We start from the raw sequence: 24,706 nt of genomic DNA, 5'->3' as shown, positions 1-24,706 counted from the left end.
ACTGGTTGGGTCTAAAAGGCACAACTCTTTCCTAATATGCGCTATATGAGATTGAATTTTAAGTCCAGTTGAACCTGTAACTTGAGATGCTACAATCCACTAGCGCTGAAGTTACGAAACCCCAAGCATTTAAACTTTACATGGCAACTTAACTGTTGCCATGGTAACAGACTGTGGAGAAATCGTACGAGAAGGAGTCATGGCAGAACCCAAACAAAAACCGACAAGTTTCGCCAACACAAAACCTGCGTCTCTCTCCCCGTCCAATCAGATGGCTCAGAAACTCCAGGAGGGCTCTGTTCTAAATCACTGCAACAAAGGGCAGCCTGAGCCACTGAGAATCAATGGGCTGCAGACAACGCTGGCACAGGACAGTAAAGTTTAATGGCTGCCGCCAGTACAGCAAAGGTAATCAGTGTTGACATCCCAAAGCAAAGAGCACCAGATGTACACACACAGAGCACAGTCATGGCATGTCTCCAATGAGGAAATTGAATATTGCTCAAGAGTTCATGCACACACACTCAGACTACAAATAAAGACATCTAAAAGTTTTGCATAAAAATAACCTGATTTTTGTCTGCATAACTGTTAAGAAACACTAAGAGATAAGACATTACTATCTACTAGAAATATTTAGAAGAGTTCATAAATTGGCATCAAAAAAGTGAAATCTGTGTAAGAGTTTAAAGAGGTTTTTTTAATCTCCCCCCCCACGGTGCAGTTTGAGTCACGTCTGTTGTTGCAGAAAGTAAGATAAATGTTTCCTTGAATTAAAAAATAGAGATGGGCTGAGTCGATTCGTAGTCACATTTTAGGCAAACAATTTCCTGCACGTTCAAATCATAATCGCGTTAATATTTAAACGGTGCCAGACAATCCACCTACTCCTCTGTCTCCCTCACTCGCTCGCTCTCTTGCTCAGTCCCCTCCCTGAGAGAAAAAAAACATGCTCTTTCTTTTATCCATTTCTTCTCCTCTATTTAAAATCACAAAGTCACGTTGGATCTCCTTCCTCCCTTGTTTAGCAGCACAGTCTTCCTCCCTCACTTCTGATGAATATCACAGTGGTCTTCTTTTGTTTTCCTCTCCTTTCCCCACAGTCTCTCATTCTCCTCTCTCCACCTCCGTCTGTGTGTGAGGAGTGATGCAGTCGACTGTCCTTTATACTCCTCTCCAGCCTGTCTGGTTTAGTGCTCTCGCTCTCTCTCTTTCTCACGCGCTCTCTCTCTCTCTCTCTTTCTCAATGATACTAGTGATGCTTCCATCTCCCTTTGCACTCTTACCGCTTCCCTCCCTCCCTTTCTTTTTGCGCTCTTCTTGCAGCGTCAGTCATTTATGCATTTATGAGATTGTGCATGCATGCACAAGCAGCCCAGGCATCTCTCTCTCTCTCTCTCTAATGCACACATTTATGATGTGGGGCAGAAAAAGAGGGGAATGGATGATTGCATCTATGGATGGATGGATGGATGGAGGGAAAAAGCAGATGAGGAGTCTGCCCTCAATGCTCCATCCATGGTAACTTAAGAGCAAGCGAGTTGGGGGAAGGGGGGGTTACAGTACATTACTCTTCCCCTCTTCCTCCTTCTGACATCCCCTGATCTTCACATCATCTTCACTTCTGACCTGCATTGACACCTTAAAGGGATGGTTCACCCCAAAAAAAAAAAAAAATCTCTCATAATTTACTCACCTTCATGTTGTTCCAAATCCCTATGACTTTCTTCTGTGGAACACAAAAGGAGATTTTATGCAGAGTGTAAGCCTCAGTCACCATTCACGTTGATTGTAAGGGAAAGCGCAGTGCCAACATTCTTCTAAATTTTTCCTTTGTGTTCCACGGATGAATGTATGTCATAACGGGTTTAAAATTACATGAAGGTGAGTAAATTATGTCAGAATTTCATTGTTTGGGTGAACTAACCCTTAAAGACTCATCCACACTAAACCACATCAATACACTACCATAGGCTAACGCTCTTGCTTAGCAAAAAATAAAATGCAGGTCATTCGGTGCATCCTCAAGGTTATCTGCGCAGTAATTTCTCTAACAAGGCATATATGCTTACACATCCAGCCAAAGCATGCAATAATTGCCAAATCAATGTGGCAGAAATATATCTAGAGGCAAGGCTTGTGAATCATTCAGTCGAGTGACCTGAATATGGGGTTACTGAGAACAAGACTCAGCTGAACTACAAATCACAGAGTGCACTGGGAGAAAGTGCTGTAAGGTCACAGGGGATGGTGCATGCAGCAAAGGTGCATTGATTCAGTTTTCCTATAGCTTCTTCCCTGTTACTATGTGCTGAAATGCCTTTTGGAAACATCGGGAGGGAGGGAATATCTGAGCCTAAACAACACGGTTGCATCATGCTCCTTGGCTCTAAGGCACAGGCACGTCTGGCAAGAACACATACACGCACACTCACGGAGCAGAAAGGGGAAGGGGTAGGGATAAAGACAGAGGAAGAGTATGCAAAACAGTATATAAAAAACATATACATGCACACATATGAAAGAGACACAGCTAGACAATGACCATAAGAAATCTATTAATGCAGACAATAATGACAAAGAGACAATAACAACAGGATGTATAAACACAAACATGATTATTGCAAAAAGATCACTGATTCAATTACAGATAATACACTGGCTTTTGAATTTGAAAACAAACAAACAAGGGGTATACATTTTAAAATGAAGCCTCAAAGGGATAGTTTACCCAAAAATGAAAATTTTGTAATTATTTACCCTGCCAGTCTCAGTCACAATTCACTTTCAGTGTATATAAAAAAAATGTTGCAATGTAAGTGAATAGTGACCAAGGCTGCATTTCAGCCTAACATCCTCTTTTGTGGTTCATGGAAGAAAGTCATATAGGATTGTAACAACATGAGGGCGAGTAAATGATGACAGTATTTTTATTTTGGGGTGAATTATTAATTTAAACAAAAACTAAAATAAACAATGTTCAATTTCAAGATTTTTTGATTCATAAAGCAAGCTTTCAAGAATAATAATAAAAAAAAGAAAATAAGATCCCTCATCATGAACCCAAGAACCCCAGAGGAACCCACACCAAGTGAGAAAAGACAACAATCCCAGACTGTGGCATACACAAAGACATGCTTTATTAGGGTTGGGAACAGAGAACCGTCTCTTGTTTAAAACCAGTAAAAAAATTAAAAAGTATTTTAAAAAAAAATTATAATACTGGAACCAAATTATTCTCACTGGCTGAAAGTTACAGCAAACTTCAAGAATTGAGGGCACATCTACACTAGTGTTGTAACAAGTACCAGTACTTCGGTACCAAGTTGGTACTAAAATCAAAAAGATGTCACAATACCAGCATTTTCCCAGTACTGGTAGTACAGAGTACTGATTAATTCAGTCCCAGTGCGCTGTCTGACACACGACTGCTTTCAAATGCTCAGCTCACACACTTATTTGAGCATGTGCTCTGTTACTCCTTTTACACTGAAATGCACAATTAATCAAACTAAAATCATGATACACCAATCAGCCACAACATTAAAACCTGCCTAATATTGTGTAGGTCCACCTCGTGCCGCCAAATCAGTGCCAACCCACATCTCAGAATAGCATTCTGAGATGCTATTCTTCTCAACACAATTGTACAGAGCGGTTATCAGAGTTACCGTAGATTTTGTCAGTTCGAACCAGTCTGGCCATTCTCTGTTGACCTCTCTCATCAACAAGGAATTTACATCCACAGAACTGCCACTCACTGGATGTTTTTTGTTTTTGGCACTATTCGGAGTAAATTCTAGAGACTGTTGTTCGTGAAAATCCCAGGAGATCAACAGTTACAGATATACTCAAACCAGCCCATCTGGCACCAACAATTATGCCACAATCAAAATCACTGAGAATTTTTTTTCCCCATTCTGATGGTTGATGTTGATGGTAACTGAAGCTACTGACCCATATCTGCGTGATTTTATGCACTGCATTGCTGCCACACGATTGGCTGATTAGATATTCGCATGGATTATTGTTGGTGCCAGATGGGCTTGTTTGAGTATTTCTGTAACTGCTGATCTCCTGAGATTTTCACACACAACAGTCTTTAGAATTTACTCAGAATGGTGCTGTGGCAGCGGGGGCGTGGTCGAGCATTCGTCTGGAGAGAAAGAAAGCGGTAAGGGTGCACACAACTGAGCGCTATAATGTCTAACACCTGTTTCTGATTGCAGTAAGCACTGGAGAGAGAGCTACCAGTCAGAAAGAGACTGTGTTAAACATTATAGCGCTCAGGTGTGTGCACACTTACCGCTTTCTCTCTCTCCGGACGAATGCTTAGGCTTGCCAACTTTTTGTCACACAAATACAGGACACTTGAGCCCATTTGAACATATTGTTGATTCAATACGGGACATTTCGCCATTTGATCGGGGTCCCGCTCAAGCATCTTCCTGCTGAAATACAGGACAATAGGCTTCCCATATGGGACATCTTAATTTCTGTCGAAATACAGGACATCGTGTCTAATACGGGACAGTTGGCAACCCTACGAATGCTCGACCACGCCCCCGCCGCCACAGGTGCCAAAAACAAAAAAACATCCAGTGAGTGGCAGTTCTGCAGATGGAAATGTCATGTTGATGAGAGAGGTCAACAGAGAATGGCCAGATGGGTTCAAACTGACAAAGTCTACGGTAACTCAGATAACCGCTCTGTACAATTGTGGCGAGAAGAATATCATCTCAATGCTATTCTGATATGCGGGTTGGCACTGTTTTGGCGGCACGAGGGGGAACTACACAATATTAGGCAGATGGTTTTAATGTTGTGGCTGATCGGTGTATGTGCTAGTGTGATTATTAAACCGCGAAAGGCTGCAGTCTTAGTCTACATGAGCTGCATGCTTTAAATGAATGTGTGAAGTCGACCGTTCATACACTGGAAATTCAGACATTGAGAATCATTGAAATCGAGAAAGCATTGTATAAGAGATGATAAAGCATAGCACTAGTACACTATGAAGTGCGCAGCACATGTAGACTATATATTTATATTATTAAATTACAGCATTTACACATTTATGATCACACTGGGCCATGTAGCGAACAGTTTATCTGGAGAATTGAAACTTCATTCAAACTAAACGTCAAAATAAAAGCTCACGTCAACAAAAGCACGATTCAATATAAAAGCTAGATGCCTGAAATTGAAGAAATTGCAACAGAAATATATTACAACTGCATTTTAAAATGTAATATTCACTGTAATAATAATAATAATAATAATAATTATTATTATTATTATTATTATTATTATTATTATTAAGCAAAATATCACAAGCAAGAGTGCAGTTGTACTGAAAAAAGTTTGTTAAAAAATGCAATGGTATGTTGAAAAGTAATTGTTCTATTTTTTACTTTTTTGAGTCTCATTTTGATGATGAAATTAAATTAAACGTTAAAACATGGAATTCTGGAATAATAATAATAATAATAATAATAATAAATGAAAAAAGTATTTGGGAAAAAATAAACAGATTTCAGTAGGGCCCTACTTAAAACAACTAAGCAATGCATAATTAAGAAACACTTGAAAGAAACATGCATTTCTTTTAATTTATGATTTACATTGAAATATAACTTTAAATAGGCTTAAGTAGTGTGTTCAAACCATAACTGCAAATCGAAATCTGAATTACAATTGCTAAATTCCCTATGATTCCCATCCCTACTTTTTAATTATAACAGTATGACAAAAAAATAGATCTCAGATGAATTAAAAGGTAGATCCACACCACAGTAAGAAAAGATGAGAAATAGTGATGAAAAACACAGGAGAATACACTCGTGTGGCACCCAAACACAGATCCAGACACCCATCCCATCACCTAGTGCTGTTGGGAGTGTAACCCTAGGCATAGAGGCTGATGATTCTCATTAGGGTCAATATGAAGGTGTTTTACCTTGAGTCCCGCCCACTCCTAAGCATCTCAGATAAGACAGACAGGAAGTGAGTTAACAATTAAGAGAGATGCAGAGCCAGGCTTCATGGTAAATCTAATGACCTACATTTTCAACTCCCTACAGAAACATAATTTTGTGTAAAAGCAGCCGTACGCATGCATGTGTGGAATGCAGTAAAAGGTATTCATAGACTGCATTGCTGCAACACTTGGACTAGTTCCTCTCTTCTGACCTGGCTCATTTTAACAAAACTTTGCGACAAGATTTGGTGTTGCGTAAATTTTAAAAGGATAGTTTACTCAAAAAAGAACATTCTGTCATCATTTACTCACCCTCATGTTGTTCCAAATCTGTACAACTTATTATCTTCAATGGAATATCAAAGGAAAAATTTAGCAGGATGTCTGAGCTGCTTTCTTCCATTCAATGAAAGTGGATGGGGACAGGGGCTTTCAAGCTCCAAAAATGACAAAAAAAATGCATCATAAAAGTAGTCCATACTTGTGCACTCTATTCCAAGAATTCTGAAGCCACACAATAGCTTTGTGTGAGGAACAGACTGAAATTTCAGTCGTTCTTCACTGAAAATCTTGCTTGACTCAAATTTAATTGTAACGAAAAGAGCAGCTTGGACATTCTGCTATAAATAACTCCTGTGTTACACAGAAGATAGTTACGCAGGTTTTGAAACGTAATGGTGGGTAAATTATTTTTAGTTAATGTTAATTTATGGGTGAACAATTCCTTTAAGAACTGACTCAAATAAAAATATGCAAAAAGCAAAAGGGAACATAATTAAAGCCTATTATAACACTTAATAAAATAATAAACAACATAACACACACTGTATTCAGCATTATTCAATTTGAGGCTTGTAAAGCATGTCGCCTCATGCTTTAATAATATAGCTACACTTGCTTTAATAATACGCCCGACAAATTACTGTAAGATATGGCCTAAACGTTAGGTGACAAAGAATCCATATGTGTTACAAAGTGTGTAATTCCTGTGTTGGGTCTCCACTGAGTAATGGTATTAGGAAGAGTTTTAAGTTAACCCACTGGCTTCTGCTACCACTTGCAAATCAGAAGTGGAAGAAGTGTACAGTAAACCAGTCAGGTGAGGATGTTTGGTAATATATGATCAGCCTCCGTGCCTTTGGCTATATGTGTGTGTCTGTGTCTTGGAAAGCTTACCACATACTCCATCGGAAAACACGCTTTGTGTATCAGTTTTCCTAGAAAGTGCATGTAAACGTACATTAGCATGTTCAGACAATCACATGACATATCAGCAAAGCCAACAATCACAGCAAGCCTTTTATTAGCCCTGGGCCAAAATCATTAAGTAAGGAAAAAAGGATGTTTTTTACTGCCAAAAAACTAAAATATACTTATGTAAAAAAAAAATTTTTTTAAAACACAACACTTGATTAGAAAAAGTCTTACTTGTTTAGCAACAAGCATCTCTCAGGTATACATTTTATGTAAGTATATACAAGGATTGAAATGGGGATTATGAAAAAAGTACTTTATAAATTAGTCCCCCTTCCCTATAGCACCTGGGGGAAAAACATCACGTGACAGTAAACTGCTCTCATTAGAGCCAACACACAAGTAAATGGGGCTGCAATTGAAACTGATTGTCTGATTATGAGTACCTCCATGCATAGGGGGTGCATTCAAGATTAGAGGGTGTATTCAAAATTAAAATGTACCAAATAAAATAGGGAAGGGTCTTAATGGTCGACTAGTCATCCAACAACCAATTAGACGATTAGTGAGGTCAACTATTTTGTTTCAATTTTTAAAACATCTGAATTTATTTTTTAGCTAAATCTAAATCTAAATTTTTTTTTTCATTTTATGTTTTTTTTGTGTGCTGCGCTTTAAGCCCAAAGTATACTGCGGTTTTGATGCGAACACTTACCATTTACATTTACAGTACATTTATTCATTTAGCAGACGCTTTTATCCAAAGTGACTAGCGTCTGCATACAGTCGAATGCTAGCCTTTCAAAGTATTCTTCATATGACTATGCATGCATTTACAATCAGTTGGCACATGCACGCTAAGACTACTATGATATACTGGACTATTTCTCTTCAGGAGTTTAGACCTATAATGATGTCTTTATATTTCTTCAGACTCAAGTAATACAAATGCAGGTATCTCCTGACCTGATAGTTGACATGGTAAAACTCTCTCAGAAAAGTTGCCTCCTGAATTTGATCTCTTTAAAGCATCACCAGTACAGACATACACGTTCAAAAAGATGTATTTGGCTGATGTGTTGCATCTTGCACTGCTTTTTGAGCATCAAGCAACAAGCGTTGTTTTAAAGTGTTTATTGGTGGTCCCCCCCCCATTAATCAAAACAAGCAAGTACAACTCAATGAAAATATGGGTAAATGTCACGTCGCAACCCCCCCCCAATGTTCAAGCCAAATCTACACCTTTGATCAGATTGATTTAAACCGATAACTTGTCAGTTTATGAGTGGTTTGAATTGATTCATAAAAGAACTGGATCATAAGAATCATTTGTTCCTATCTCAAACTATGCTGTGCGTTTGTATTTAAGGGCAACCAACGAACACAACACAATTGAAAGGCATGCTGTGTTGCCGTTGTTTTGCAGTACGAGCTCTTTTATGTCATTACATTCAAACTGCAAACTCACAACTTATTTTGCTGTGGCACTGAAGATTCTGTAGCGGCGCAGCATTTAACTTTTAAAAAACACGCCTAGTCTCTTGAAATCAGCCTATTTATACAGGGCTTCCTTGAGGCCGATTAGTTGACTAGTCGTTCCAGCAATCCAGTGATTAGTCGATTCTGAAAATATGCAGTTTTTCACATCCCTAAAATAAACTGAGAACAGCATGTTAAAGAATGTCTGTGTGTTTGCGGTGGAAGTGGTCAAGCACAGACAAACCAAGGAATGAGAGTAATGACAAGGCAGGATGGGAAATGGGCATGTATGCTCTAGATTGCCAGTCTTTGCAAACACAAGCAGACTGAATCAGTGGCAGGGTGCACATGTTCCAGCCTGCTGGGAGTTTGATCAGAGTAGGTAACATTCTTGAAGCAACCACCAAGAATAGAACTGTTCCCGCAGTCAGTAACCAATGGCAACTACTCTGGAACACTTCTGTGTTACTTTGGTAACAATGTGCTCTCTGCTTATCAATTATACTTCACTATGGAGGCAATGGATCTCAAAAGCATTGTGGGTGCACTTTGAAATCACATTCACACTGTAACCTCCATGTGCAGATGTGGGCAGTGGACAAAAGGCAGACAGACTCATATAACTACAATAACTCAAAATGATTTAATATCATATTCAATTTCCAGCAAACAGAAGTGGCACACACCAGCAAATATGTCATTTTAAATTAGTGTACAGAAAATTGAAAAGTTTAATATAGTTTAACTGATTAAAAGATAGCCAGGTCAAAACATAATTGCCTTTCTTTTGTATGTTACGTTTAGGGAGTAAATGTGAAATCAGATCTCGGAAATCGGACAGCAAAGAAGAATATACAGGTCTTCAGTATAGGATCCTGTATACTTGCCACACAGAGTCTCAAACAAAACTCTTAAATATCAATGATTCAATGCCATGAATCTTGCAATCTTTTTTAGTGCTTATTATTGCAACCTGGAAACCTGCAAATAAAATCTTGATAAAAACCTGTGCACCCTGACACCAGGAAATTGTGTAATGGCAGCCAATCAGATTGGAGCCTGCATTTTGAGAAAACGATTGCCGTTCTGGTGTGCAACACATCAGACGTTCCGTGAGCAGTCCATGGATACAAATTGAGGTTGCGGGCAGAACACCAGGCTAGTTTTTTCACCCCTAGACATTGTGTTTAAATTATATTTGAATGGTCTGACCTCTCGAGCCGTAACAGTTTGCACTGCTCTGTCTGGGAGTAAACAGAGACTTGATGTAGGCTGTGTTTTTCTGCATGGACCATAATAACAGGTTTGAGTTGAGGAGTGAGCTGAATTGCACTGCAGGGCAATGTGTCAGACTGAAACCCAATATCTTAGTCATAAATGATAAGGTGAAGGCCTAGAGACATAAGTTATTCATCTTTACAAGTTAAAAGTTCTGACAGTCTGGATCACTGCTCTTTATGTACTGACAGTTCCCACTGACAGACAGCTAACCCTGGTGTGACCTATGTAAGGATCTCAGGAACACTGCAATTCTCACATTGGTTTCGTGACAGAAGTTAAAAAACAGCAGGTTAGAGAGGCAGATAAAACAACATAAAAGAGCTCTTACACTTTTACATGTGGTTTCGTATTGGTCTCATGATATCTTTGATTCTCTTAGGCAAGTACACAACATGAAAAGAAAACCCCAATGTTCTAGGCAGGTTTTGTGTGCACTACAATAAATCAAGAAAGCAAACTTAACATGTTCAGCTGAAATGGTGGTACAACAACATATTAGTAAACTAAACTTAAAAAAAAACAAAACACACACAATAGGCCCTTGTGCTGTATTTCTTACCGTCTCACACACACACACACACACACACAAAACCCTGTGCAATAGTATATATAGGGAACAAGCACAAGGATACAATTTTGGAAAAGTGCCTTTTTGAGTTGACATTAGATTAGCATTTACTCAGGCTTCTAGACAACAAATATGTGAGCTTTCTATTTTAAGTCTCTTCTAGTGGTCGACCAATATATCATCGAGGCTGATATATCGGCCGATATTCACATTTTTTAAATTATCGACATTAGCTGATAAATGTTCCTGTTTGGCCGATTTGTTTCTTGATGCCGCTAAGAATCGCCTGCTTGCATGTGAAGCGTCCGAGACATGCAAACGACCAGTCACAGTTCATTCTGTTGTTACGTGCCATCGTGTTACAACAATAATAGACCGGTGTGCAACACAGTGTTATTTAAACAGTCCGCATATCAGAGCCACAGCAGACGCGTTTGAGCTCATAATGTTAAAGTGCTCACTTGTTTCGTTCTCCCTCTCTCTCCTCAACATGAGAAAAAGGCAAATATCAATAAAACTAATATGATATACCATCTGCAAATGTGCATATCACGTTTAAACAGATGTAATCAACCTCACAAAACTTCAGCAGATCCAGCGTCCTGTGGAGCGCTCATTTATTTACCTCTAAAGCACGTATTCTAGCAGTCACTCCTCAACAGTTCCCTGTTGCCTTTAACTTTCTTTTTTAATGATAAAAGGCAAATATCAATAAAACTAATATGATATACCGTCTGCAAATATGTGCATATCTCGTTTAAATAGATGTAATAACCCAACCTCACACAACTTCAGCAGATCCAACATCCTGTGGAACGTTCATTTATTTACCTCTAAAGCACGTATTCTAACAGTCAATCCTCAACAGTTCCCTGTCACCTTTAACTTTCTTTTCTAATGATAAAAGGTAAATATCAATAAAACTTCTATTATATACCATCTGCAAATATGCAGATATCTAATTTAAACAGACGTAATTCACGAACCTCGTGAAAATCCATTGTTTTCTTCCCGTCGAGCGCTCATCTAATATCTTCCTCTGAAGCGTGTATTCCATGAGCCAGAATCAAAACTTCAGGATCAGGATCAGGTTCAAAAGTTCCTCTGAGGGGGCCTGGGTAGCTCAGTGGTAAAAGACGCTGGCTACCACCCCTGGAGTTCGCTAGTTCGAATCCAGGGCGTGCTGAGTGACTCCAGCCAGGTCTCCCAAGCAACCAAAATGGCCCAGTTGCTGGTGAGGGTAGAGTCACATGAGGTAACCTCCTCGTGGTCGCTATAATGAGGTTTGTTCTCGGTGGGGCGCGTGGTGAGTTGGGTGTGGATGCCGCGGTGGATGGCATGAAGCCTCCACACACGCTATGTCTCCATGGCAACGCGCTCAACAAGCGCTCATCTAATATCTTCCTCTGAAGCGTGTATTCCAGGAGCCAGAAAGATGCATGGGTTGGCGGTCTCAGACGCGGAGGCAGCTGGGATTCGTCCTCCGCCACCCGGACTGAGGCGAATCACTATGCGGTTTGATTCTGTATTTTTTTCGAAAATGCGATTGTTAATGCGAACATGCCATCCATGGTTGCTGAACTACTGTGTGTGCTGTTATTTCTTTCTTCCTTATATATTAACAATTTCTTCATGTGCAAAATTTGATGATTAAACAGAAATCAGAAGAAACTGCTACAGTTGTGCTGTAAAAAGTTTGCATACCCTGGCAGAAATTGTGAAATTTTGGCACTGATTTTGAAAATATGACTGATCATGCAAAAAAAAAAAAACAAAAAAAAAAAAAACTGTGTTTATTTAAGGATCATATGAAGCCATTTATTATAACATAGTTGTTTGGCTCCTTTTTAATGATAACAGAAATCACCCAAATGGCCCTGATCAAAAGTTTACATACCCTTGAATGTTTGGCCTTGTTACAGACATACAAGGTGACACACACAGGTTTAAATGGCAATTAAAGGTTAATTTCCCACACCTGTGGCTTTTTAAATAGCCAATGAGTTTGTTAGCTCTCATGTGGATGCACTAAGCAGGCTAGATACTGAGCCATGGGGAGCAGAAAATAACTGTCAAAAGACCTGCGTAACAAGGTAATGGAATTTTATAAAGATGGAAAAGGAGATAAAAATATATCCAAAGCCTTGAAAATGCCAGTCAGTACTGTTCAACCACTTATTAAAAGTGGAAAATTCGGGGATCTCGTTACCAAGCCAAGGTCAGGTAGACCAAGAAAGATTTCAGCCACAACTGCCAGAAGAATTGTTTGGGATACAAAGAAAAACCCACAGATAACCTCAGGAGAAATACAGGCTGCTCTGAAAAAAGACTGTGTGGTTGTTTCAAGGAGCACAATACGACAATACTCGAACAAAAATGAGCTGCATGGTCAAGTTGCCAGAAAGAAGCCTTTACTGCGCCAGTGCCACAAAAAAGCCCAGTTACAATATGCCCGACAACACCTTGACAGGCCTCAAAGCTTCTGGCACACTGTAATTTGGAGTGACGAGACCAAAATAGAGCTTTATGTTCACAAACATAAGCGCTATGTTTGGAGAGGGGTCAACAAGGCCTATAGTGAAAAGAATACCATCCCAACTGTGAAGCATGGTGGTGGCTCACTAAAGTTTTGGGGGTGTGTGAGCTCTAAAGGCACGGGGAATCTTGTGCAAATTGATGGCAAGATGAATGCAGCATGTTATCAGAAAATACTGGCAGACAATTTGCATTCTTCTGCACGAAAACTGCACATGGGACGCTCTTGGACTTTCCAGCACGACAATGACCCTAAGCACAAGGCCAAGTTGACCCTCCAGTGGTTACAGCAGAAAAAGGTGAAGGTTCTGGAGCGGCCATCACGGTCTCCTGACCTTAATATCATCGAGCCACTCTGGGGAGATCTCAAACGTGCGGTTCATGCAAGACAACCAAAGACTTTGCATGACCTGGAGGCATTTGGCCAAGACGAATGGGCAGCTATACCACCTGCAAGAATTTGGGGCCTCATAGACAACTATTACAAAAGACTGCATGCTGTCATTGATGCTAAAGGGGGCAATACACAGTATAAGAACTAAGGGTATGCAGACTTTTGAACAGGGTTCATTAAATTTTTTTCTTTTTTTTGCCATGTTTTGTTTTATGGTTGTGCCATTCTGTCATAACCTACAGTTGAATATAAATCCCATAAAAAAATAAAAGAAATGTGTTTTGCCTGCTCACTCGTGTTTTCTTTAAAAATAGTGCATATATTTCCAATTCTCCAAGGGTATGCAAACTTTTGAGCACAACTGTATCTACCATTTAAAATACAATATTATTTTATATTATTATTATAAGTTAAAGTTCAGTGTGAAATTGAGTAAATATAGTGCTAAATAAGAGTTTATTCATTATTTAGCAATTTTATCTTTATGTTATTTACTATATTAAATTGTGTGATATATCAGCATTGTATTGGCCTATCGGTCACCCTGCTCTATGGATATCGGCATCAGCCATTAAAAAACCCATATCGGTTGACCACTAGTCTGCTCCATGCTCCCTCCTTCTCTCTTTTCCCAGTATTACAGCAGTCTGCAGCAAAAATACATACACAGTAATGCCCGCTTCCTCAAACAGCAATTTCCTCTCTCTATTCCTCTTTTGCAGCACAAAATGAACCACAAAGTCTAAAGAAATTAATAACTCATTCATTGTTACTTTTTTCCATTTTACAATCTTAAAGAGTACATATTAACTGCTAGTTTGCACAAAGCTCCCTCTTTTTATCTACCCCTTTTCATCCTTTTAAGGGACCGTTATGGTAAATCAAAGGAACAACATAAACAATGCTGGATTTCCTCATGCTTCATTGTCAAAGAAAACCGCTAGCCAACAACTGATTAGTCAACTAGTGAGATTGAAGTTTGGGTGTTTTAAATGGTGGTGCTTTAAAAAAATGTGCCGATTTGCTTTAGCTGTTACACAGTTTGCACAGTAAATATCCTCATCTTTACCAGCTGTGTTGCGTTGCATTTTTAACACAGCACAAAGACGTTCAACTATTATACTAGTCCATAATCCAACATTTAGAAACATGTCACAAGACCCCAGCGTTCTGTTCTATTCCTCTAACTGTGCTCCATCTAGCCATTTTAGAATGCAAAAACGTGTTATATACACTGATATTATATATATATATATATATCAGAGGCTATACATAAATGCTAAGGATGGGGAATATCCAGAATTGAATGAGTCTGATTCCTATTCCTTTTAACAATTTCAGTTCCTTAATTATTTTAGTACTTTTAAGGAGAATTATTTTAAAATAATAAATGCAATTCTTATTATATTTACTGCCCTCAGCAGTCTCAATTCAGATTTCGACAGAGCCGATATAACAAATCAGAAATGAAGTACAATTCTTGGAAAAGGCATGTTTATGCTGATCTAATTATATTCTGATTTTAACTATATTATAATGATACTAATTATTTTATAAAATTCCACTGATTACATCAAAACTCATGTGTATCTTTAACTACTCACTGTCATATAAAACAACCAGTCAGTAACTGCACTACCTGACTGAAGTCTCATAAGCCATAAAGAGATAGTTCACCCAAAAATGAAAATTCTTTTATCATATACTCACCCTCATGCCATCCCAGATGTGTATGACTTTCTTCTGCAGAACACAAAGATTTTTAGAAGAATATTTTAGCTCTGTTGGTCCATAAATTATTGAAGCTCCAAAAGCAATCTCTCTCTCACTCCTCAACAGTTCCCTGTAACTTTTAACTGTCTTGTCTAATGAGAAAAAAGCAAATATCAATAAAACTAATATGGATATACCATCTGCAAATATGTGCATATCACGTTTAAACAGATGTAATAAACCAACCTCACAAAACTTCAGCAGATCCTGCGTCCTGTGGAGCGTTAATTTATTTACCTCTAAAGCACCTATTCTAACAGTCACTCCTCAACAGTTCCCTGTCGCCTTTAACTTTCTTTTTTAATGATAAAAGGCAAAAATCAATAAAACTAATATGAGTCAAGAGTATTTTAGGGTGTTACGTTCACATTGGCAGAAAATTGCAAGTTCAGGAACTGTTAAAGTAACCGAAACAGTTCTGACCGGTTCCCAAACCTAGCAAACACCCTGTAAAGAAACGTGCCCAATTGGGGTCAGGTGACCCTGAAATCAACTACAGTTTTGAGACAATTTGTCACTGAAAGTTTGTAGTTTTGTACATCCGTAGCAACAACATACAGATTGATCACAAAGTAGGTTAAAGATCCCAACAAATTTTAACTGGATCACTCTCAGTCTCAACTAAATAAAACATCTGTGAGCTCACATTACCAAATGCCTAGCTGGCTGGAAAACAAGTGCAGGATTTGAGCAGCAGCTTGTGACTCTCTTGAAGTGGGTATGCAATGTGTGGGTTTGCTCAGAGCAAGACATTTTGGACAAAAGGCCTTAGCATCTTAGGAGGTAAAAAGTTTACAGGAACCACAAACAGCTCACCAGGGCACAGCAGGATGTGTGTGTTCTTACAGATGTTCCAAATGCTGGAGGAGGTCAGAGGTCATGTAACACTACTGATGCACTCAATTTTAGGGAGTGACCTATAAAGATGGGAATTTTGTGGCCCACCACGCAAGAGGATATTCCAGAAGATCTTCACTTCCTATAGTGATGTTTCACAGATTAATGTGAGAAATTCTGCAAAAGGCTGAAAACATCTAACTTCAACTCCCCCATGACAAAAACTTGTCAAAAGAGAGACAAGGTGTTAATGTGAGGAGACAAGAGGACCTGTAAAGAGACTCAAACTAAGGTGCCAGACAGGGAGAGAGACAGACAGACAGTGGGAGGTCCTTTGATCTATTTTACTGCCTGTACGTGGATCACTAAGAGCCAGATAGCCCAGTTATCAACAAAGAATGTGGTCTTATCTACATGTGCTTTTGTGTCAGTGTGTGTCTGTTATAGAAGGTCTAACAGGCAATACAGAAGATCCAAATTGAACAGGAAATGACCCCTCCTGACCAATCAAGTGGTGAGAAAGAGAGGAAGAGAGATGAAGGAAAGAACAAAAGACAATGTGTGGTGCGTGCAGGTCTGTGCGTAAGAGGCAGAACATTTGAGCTACACACCACATGTGGAGCAGAACTTTTTTGTACACCTTTATTACTGCTCTCAATTAACTATGTGGCTTCAGTACCATGTTCCTCTGTATGCAGCTGAGCTACTTGCTTTGTTGCAAACCAAACAAACATCCTGTTGACTCAAGAGTTGACCACCCACACATCACTGTCACTCCATATTTCAAGCAGTGGTCAAATTCTCGTTAGTTCACAGCAACCTTATGCATGAAAGTATCTTCCTTAAAGGGTTAGTTCACCCCAAAATTTAAATTCTCTCATCATTTACTCACCCTCATGCCATCCCAGATGAACAGTATATGACTTTCTTTCTCTGCAGAACACAATAGAAAATTGTGTGAATATTTCAGCTCTGTTAGTCCTCACAATGCAAGTGAATGGTGACCAGAACTCGGATGGTCCAAAAAGCATATAAATGCAGCACAAAAGTAATCCATGCGACTCCAGTGTCTTAATCCATATCTTCAGAAGCGATATGATAGGTGTGGGTAAGAAACAGATCAATATTTAAGTCCTTTTTTTTTTTTTTTTTTTTACCATCAATCTCCACCATTGACAATCCCCAATTAGTAGGTGGCTGAATGTGAAAGTGTAGATTTACAGTTAAACAGGACTTAAATATTGATCTGTTTCTCATCCACACCTATCATAACACTTCAAAGTTCTGGTCACCATTCACTTGCATTGTGAGGACCAACAGAGCTGAAATATTCTTCTAAAAATCTTTGTGTTTTGCACAAGGTGAGAATCAGATCAATATTTAAGTCCTTTTTTAATATAAATGTCCACTTTCACATTCTTCTTTTGTTTTTGGCAATTCGCATTCTTAGTACATATCACCACCTAGTGGGCAAGGGGGATAATTTATAGTAAAAAAAAAAAAAAAAGACTGGGATGGCATGAGGGCGAGTAAATGATGAGGGAATTTTCATTTTTGGGTGAACAATTCCTTTAAGAAATCCTGGCCTCAGTGTTAATTTTTACACGGTTTTTTAGTTTAGTCATAGTTTTAGTCTTTAAACAAAAATGTTCTTTAAAATTTCTCAGTGTTCCGTCATGTCATATTCATTCATAGTTAGTTTTACTCTGACGAAAATTGCATTTAATTTTAGTCAACGAAAACCTTATGGTTGATTATAATATGCAAAATTATTTCTACAAGTAAGCTTATAAAATCATTTCAATACAAATCAATGTTTCATGTCCATTTATATTTTTATTTAGCAAGTAGTCTTGTAATAGGCTGAATAATGAGTAGTCAGATAGTCATTTAATTTACATTTATTCATTTGGCAGACGCTTTTATCCAAAGCGACTTACAAAAAAGATTTTGCGAATTTCACAAAATAAACACCAACAGAACTCCTTTGCAAACCAGAGGTCAATTCCAGCTGTTCAGCAATTTGTTTCTCCTCAAATTACAGAATTTCAAAACAAATCAATATTATATGTCCATGTATTTACAGTATTTATTTGGTTAGTAGCCGTGTAATAAGCGGGATAATGTACAGTCAGCTAAATGTTATCGCAAATTAAACACCTGCAACGTGATACAGTCCTGACCACCCTGTCGGGGTTTATTGTGCGATAACAACCGGCTGACTGTTCATTATCCCTTACGTAAAAATACCCAGAATACATGATTAATAGATTAGATGAATCCATATCTAGTGTCTCCTTCTATAAACAAATGTTTCAAATTGTTTCTTGCACCATTATTTTTTTCCTCATTATATTTTCATCAACAGTGCACTTAATAATAGTTAAATTATCATCATGATGTGCCTTTTTCTTTTCATCTTCGTTATCATTGACTAAATAAAAAAAAACCTGTCAATGAACATTTTTGTCAGTGATTTCATTGACAAGATTAACACTGCCTGGCCTACTGCACCACAACACTGGAGCCATATAATAGGATACGGGGTCAAGACAGTACAACGCCTCTGCATTAAGCAGTCGCAGAAAGTGGGAAATAATATTGCTTTAGATATATGAATCCCAGGAAAAATAGAAAAATGTACTGTCCTGCCTGGCACAGTGAACAATGCAACTAGGGCTGGGTGATATAGCCAAAAATGTTATCACAATATACTTTTTCAGTCAAAATACAAACCAGTCTCTACAAAACTGCATTGGTGGCCAAGAGACAGCCAAAGAAGTGGGGTCTGAGGGATCTTGTATCAAAATATTAAAATATTTTATAGAGTTTATCAGTCGAGTGCATTTGGAAATTTATGTTAAAAGTTCATCTGTTCATCTGTTTGTTTGTAAATATTTTTAATATTTCTTTACATTCAGATACCTAAGTATGGGGGCATAGAAGCCCTTGTGACTGAGGAATGATACTGTATGGGGGTTCAGGGATATCCCTAAGAGAAAATTTAAAGTCTGAATGGAACATGTTTATATTTTTATTAAAGTGAGAAAGTCTAGGCTACCCACTAGTCATTTTATTGTCTTTCACTGTCATCCATGCCAGAGACGATGACATCTGTTTAATTTTCATAAAATTAGAACATAAATTTGTTTATTATTGGCTCGTAACGTGCTGATTAATAAAGTTACATTTAGAATGAAAACACATTATGGTCTAAAGGCGCTTTGGAACCACATTAACTTATGGGGTGCATCATGTCTACTCACATGCGGGGAAAAGAGGCAACGTGTGCGGAGCGGGACACGGCATAAATGACGCGTGTTTGGTGCTAGAGAAAAATATTCAAGAATACAATGCAGAAAGATCAGAACGCTGTTCACTAGAGAGGGCGCAACCGTCGTCATGAAGTCTTGCAGTTCGGATGGAATCAATACATGATTCGGACCAGGACTGCGGTGTCCGGCGTAGCCTAATCATTAGCAAGGCAGCTAACATTAGCATTAGTAACTTTATACAGTCTGACCTTACGTTTCCACTGGCGTGTTGTGAGTGAAGCCGTGAGAGAGCATTTTCAATTTATTCCTACGGAAGCCGAGCGCCACGCTCGCAAGGTGGATTGTAGGATTCCTAGCGTTGCGAGCGTCTTTGTGCAGATTTCTTCTGCGCCAGTGGAAAGCAGCCTGAGAAAGCCGACACGCACTTGATCGTCTAGATGTAGAACTATAAAAAATTCCTCAAAAGCTTATCATCGATATTGTGAATATTTTTATTGCGATAAATATCGAGATAGTTTTATATAATTTTATAGCACTAATAGTAAATGCCATATTCACTATGCACTGTATGTACAATTGGTTTGATTTGGTATTTTTTGAGTAAATGCGATTGCTAACGTGGACATGCCATCCATGGTTGCTGAACTACTGTGTGTACTGTTACTTTGTCCTAATATATTAACAATTTCTTAAAGTGCAAATAAATTACTAAAATTTGATGACTAAACAGAAATCAGAAGAAACTGCTATAAAATTCTATATTTTTTTTTTCTAATTATGTTAAAGGTTTAGTGTGAAATTGAGTAAATATAGTGCTAAATAAGAGTTTATTCATTATTTAACAATTTTATGTTTATGTTATTTACTATATTAAATTGTGTGATATATCAGCATTGTATTGGCCTATCGGCCACCCTGCTCTCTGGATATCAATATCAGCCATTAAAAAACCCATATCGGTCGATCACTAATTCCAATTCCAAAGGCTTTCAGCTGTATCACGCTCATCTTTTCAGTGTCTATCCTAAACATCTATCATCTAAAGTGAAATATAATGTTTATTTTTAAAACATCTATGAATTACACATTTACAAAGAGGAGTTTGGTGGTGGACTGAAAAGGCACAATGTGAACCTGACAAAATTTCACAATTCTCCAAATTAGCAGTGTATCAGTGAAATCAAAGATTGGATGGCCAGAAATGTCCTTCTACTCAATTCCAACAAAACAGAGGTACTAATTATTGGACCAAAAACCTCTAAAAATCAGCTGCTAAAATATAATTTGGCTCTCAATGTACTGTTACATCATCTTCTACAGCGAAGAAGGTGTTATATTTGATACCAGTCTGCCCTTTGAAAATCAAATTTCCAATGTTTGTAGAACAGCATTCTTCCACCTCAGAAATATTAAGACACATGCTCTCTGTTGCTGATGCCGAAAAACTATTAGTACATTCATGACCTCAAAACTAGATTATTGTAATGCATTACTGGGAGGATGTCCAGCAAGTTCAATAAATAAACTTAAATTGGTTCAAAATGCAGCTGCCAGAGTGCTGACTAGAACCAAGAAATATGATCATATTAGCCCCATTTTATCATCGTTACATTGGCTACCTGTTAAATTTAGTATTAATTTAAAAATTCTGTTAACTACGTACAAAGCTTTGAATGGTCTAGCTCCGCAGTACTAAAGTGACCTTCTGACACGCTATATTCCATCACGTTCATTACGATCACAAAATTCTTGCCTGTTAATAGTTCCAAGAATATCAAAATCCACAAAAGGAGGTAGATCCTTTTCCTATTTGGATCCTAAACTATGGAATAGTCTCCCTAACACTGTTCAGGATGCAGACACACTCACTCAGTTTAAGTTTAGACTAAAGACTCATCTATTTAGCCAGGCATACAACCTAATTCATACTTCACCACACAATTAGGCTGCTTTAGTTAGGTCTGCCAGAACCAGAAACATTGATCGTGATCTATAACAACTGAATGGCATCTATGCTAATATTATTCTATTTGTATCCCTGTCTCAACCTCGGTACTCCTATCCTGAGGTCACCAGAATCGGCCGGATCCAGCTCCGTTTCTGCTTGGTATCGGACTCCACTGCTACATGTCTCCGAGTGATGATGACAAAATGTAGCCGATGCCAGCCAGACATCACTTCAGTCTATTTATGATGGGCTTCAGAGGATGAACTGATGCCAACTCCAACCATAAGACATGGGATACTTCATATGCCCTTGCCTGAACCTTGGACTTAAGATAGACCTCACAGAAATGACCTGTTGGTTGAACTTCGAAGCGCCTAACTGATCTCTGCCTACATCACCTCAGTCTAATGATGGACTACACTCTTATAATGGAATACACAGACTATCAATTATTTGCCAACAAAAGCCTTCATCAGCCAACTAACAAAGGACAACGCATTTGTGTGAACTTCTGCAGTTAATCCAGGACTTCAAAGACATTAGTCATTAATCTTAAAATTCATACAAAATCTTTGTATAAACACTGACCCTTAACACTTACTTAGTTTAATGGTTTTAAACCATGACTTGCACTATACATAATTAAGTAATATTGGCATTATATTCATTATGTTAGCCAGAGGGGAACTGGCCCCACAGTGAGCCTGGTTTCTCCCAAGGTTATTTTTCTCCATTAAATAACATCTTATGGAGTTTTGTGTTCCTTGCCACAGTCGCCTTCGGCTTGCTCACTGGGGTTATAAATACAATTATTATTTAATTATTTAGTTTTATACACAATTTACAATCATATTTAATCAAACTACACAATGATGACTCTAAGACTTTATAGATATTACAGCCTCATTTTCTGTTCATCCATGATTTTCTGTAAAGCTGTTTTGAAACGATGTGTGTTGTGAAAAGTGCTATACAAATAAAAAGTACTTGAGTGATGAATGTCTTTTTCTCTCCTTTTTTTTGACAAGTTCATAGGCTTTTCTGTTGCCTGAGAGAGATCGATACAGCTCAAAAACAAAAATGGCAGTTCCGAGCACTAGTTTTTTTATCTGGGATTGAGCAGGTGTGTGTAAGTGTGATATCACGTCATTTCAGAGAGTCAATTTAGCAGTAATAATGGCACCTGTCAGCCTGCTCTTCCTGATTTTAATGAGGTGAAATTGTGAAGTATCTAGTGCTTCATTCACCAGTAAGTGTCATCTGCAAGCAAGCTGATAACACATCCATCTGGAAGAAAAGTGCGAGAAAAAGAGAGAGATACAACAAAGCAAGCCTGTCAGTTCATGACAAAAACAAAAAACAACACAACTGATTGTGAATTTGAAGAAATTCACCAATAATCAATACCTACAGACCAGTGTCATCATCAGTGCAGTGCAACTGGTGCAACCACACCAGGCCGCTTGCCTCAGGGGCCCCACGGTACACCCCCCACCCACCCTGATGGCAATCACAAGTTTATAAGTTTATAAATTATCTGACTGAAAACTTGTGCCACTTCCCAAGCCCAAAAATATCTGTGAAGTATGTAGAGCTCTTCCTAAATGAACGGTTCTGAGTTCAAAGTGCTTTTCTGATGTGCTTGCAAAGGTAATCAGAGTGTTACCATACAAGGTGTGGCTCTGTATTCAAACATCAGCTATGGACAGGATGCAAAATCGAATGTAAGTGAAACCATGTGGCCCGGCTATTTGGTGTCTAATTGTTATTGAACATTTAAAATACCCATGCAAGGCGATCCAGAATGACTTGAGGTACCTTAGGAAAGATTTCATTCACAATCAACCATCCACAAAAATACTGACTCAGTTTCCTCAAACTGACATGTCAGGTATTGTTCCATAAATGACTCAAATGATATAGACCTCGTGAATATTTGGTTGATTTAACAGCACAGTCAAACGTCTGAATCTGATAGGAATACCCTGGCTTGTCCCTCGTGTTGGACTGAATCGTTATGAGATGCTCCAAATGTCTGCGACAGCTGCAACAGATAAGAGCTCGCGTGAAGGATTCGCAGCTGATCAGATCAGTTCATGATAAATGGCCATAATATTGAGGACAACTGCTTTCACAGCAAGATATAACGTACATTTCCGAGGCCCAGACAATACAATACAATATGTTTAAAAGCATAGAGAAGTTAATATACACTTACTTTAAAGTCATTTTGATCAAATACTATGTTTCATGAAAAAGACTGAAATTGAACAAATAAACAATCGATTCTTGGAACGCACTTATATGGACTCTTACAGTAAGCACGTTGGGCAAGTATGAAACAATAACTTTCTACAAAACTCACTAGATAACAACAACAAAAAAAAAAAAAACAAAAACAAAAAAACAAAAAAACAACAGTTAATACAGACCGTAGACTTGTTGTGGATGTTTAAAATAGAAAAGCAAAACAAAAGTAACGAGTCAAAACTTGATACGCTGAAACAAATTCGGTTTCATGAGACATAACCTCACGAACACGTTCCAGTACGGATCAGTATGAATTCCCGTCCCGGATCGTGCAGTCATGATGACTGTGGTCAACTTTTGCCAGAACTTACCCGCTCGCTTCCTCTTGGTCCCTTTGAATCCGGTTCTGCTCTCCTAAGCACTTTTCAGATAAACTCTTCAAAATTTCACATTTGAGAAACGAAGACGGGTCAGACACTGATAAACCAACTCGTCTCGCTAGACTCATTTACGCAGCGAGAACGAGTAATGTCACGAAAGTTTACTTTTCAGCCCTGCCTTCCTTTTCTCCCCCAGTCTACCACCCCCCCCTTTTCCACGGTCCAAAAAAGTCGCACTTCCGCGATCGGATGGCTGCTCGTGTCATGTGGTTTGGCGTCCGCGAGAGCGCCCGCACCTTGCTCTCTCTGCGCGCGTCCTTGACCTGCTTTCTTTATTCGGTGACTCTGAGCCAGAAGTGACTTTTCTCTAAACTGGGATGTGAACGCATTCGTGGACTTTCTCTGGCGTTTACGGTCTTTATTGACAAATAAACAACATTTATTAAGTTAGAAAAATTATAAAACGATATTATTAAATTATTATTATAAAACTATATTATCAAACGATGAAACAAATACTGAAAAATCTAATAAAATACACTCAGAAATATTTGTAAGATTTACACATTTCAATTTCATAACACAATTCCGTCAAATTAAATTGTGATAACATAAAATAACTAAATATTTTCGTTTTAATAATTTAATTTAATTAAACATTACACAAATTAATATGATGGAATTTTGCTATGAAACTGAAATGCATAAATCTACTTTCTTTCTTTTTTATTTTAATATTCTATTATTTTTATTAAGTGCTGTCTGTAGACTTCCAAAGCATGTTACAAATAGCGTAGTACTAAAATAACAAA

At 38.2% G+C, this 24,706-nt stretch overlaps 1 protein-coding gene across 3 annotated transcripts in view; it reads right to left on the bottom strand.

Moving 5' to 3' along the window:
• The window catches only part of LOC127452900 (SHC-transforming protein 1-like), a 57,090-nt gene extending 32,973 nt beyond the window's left edge, over positions 1–24,117 (bottom strand). For 2 of the 3 annotated variants that reach the window (XM_051718765.1, XM_051718766.1), the window contains exon 1: positions 23,886–24,116. Coding sequence is in view for 1 of the 3 variants with exons in the window: in XM_051718764.1 (XP_051574724.1) it covers positions 7,157–7,168 (12 nt within the window). In the remaining 2 variants the exon portion in view is untranslated. Of the gene's footprint in view, positions 1–7,156; positions 7,198–23,885 lie in introns of all 3 variants that reach the window. The other variant, XM_051718764.1, reaches the window with a different exon arrangement.
• Positions 24,118–24,706: the final 589 nt, after the last annotated feature.

The sequence above is a fragment of the Myxocyprinus asiaticus genome, chromosome 15 (genome assembly GCF_019703515.2).
Source record: "Myxocyprinus asiaticus isolate MX2 ecotype Aquarium Trade chromosome 15, UBuf_Myxa_2, whole genome shotgun sequence".
Taxonomy (NCBI): Eukaryota; Metazoa; Chordata; class Actinopteri; order Cypriniformes; family Catostomidae; genus Myxocyprinus; species Myxocyprinus asiaticus.
This window is presented reverse-complemented; position numbering and strand designations above follow the sequence as displayed.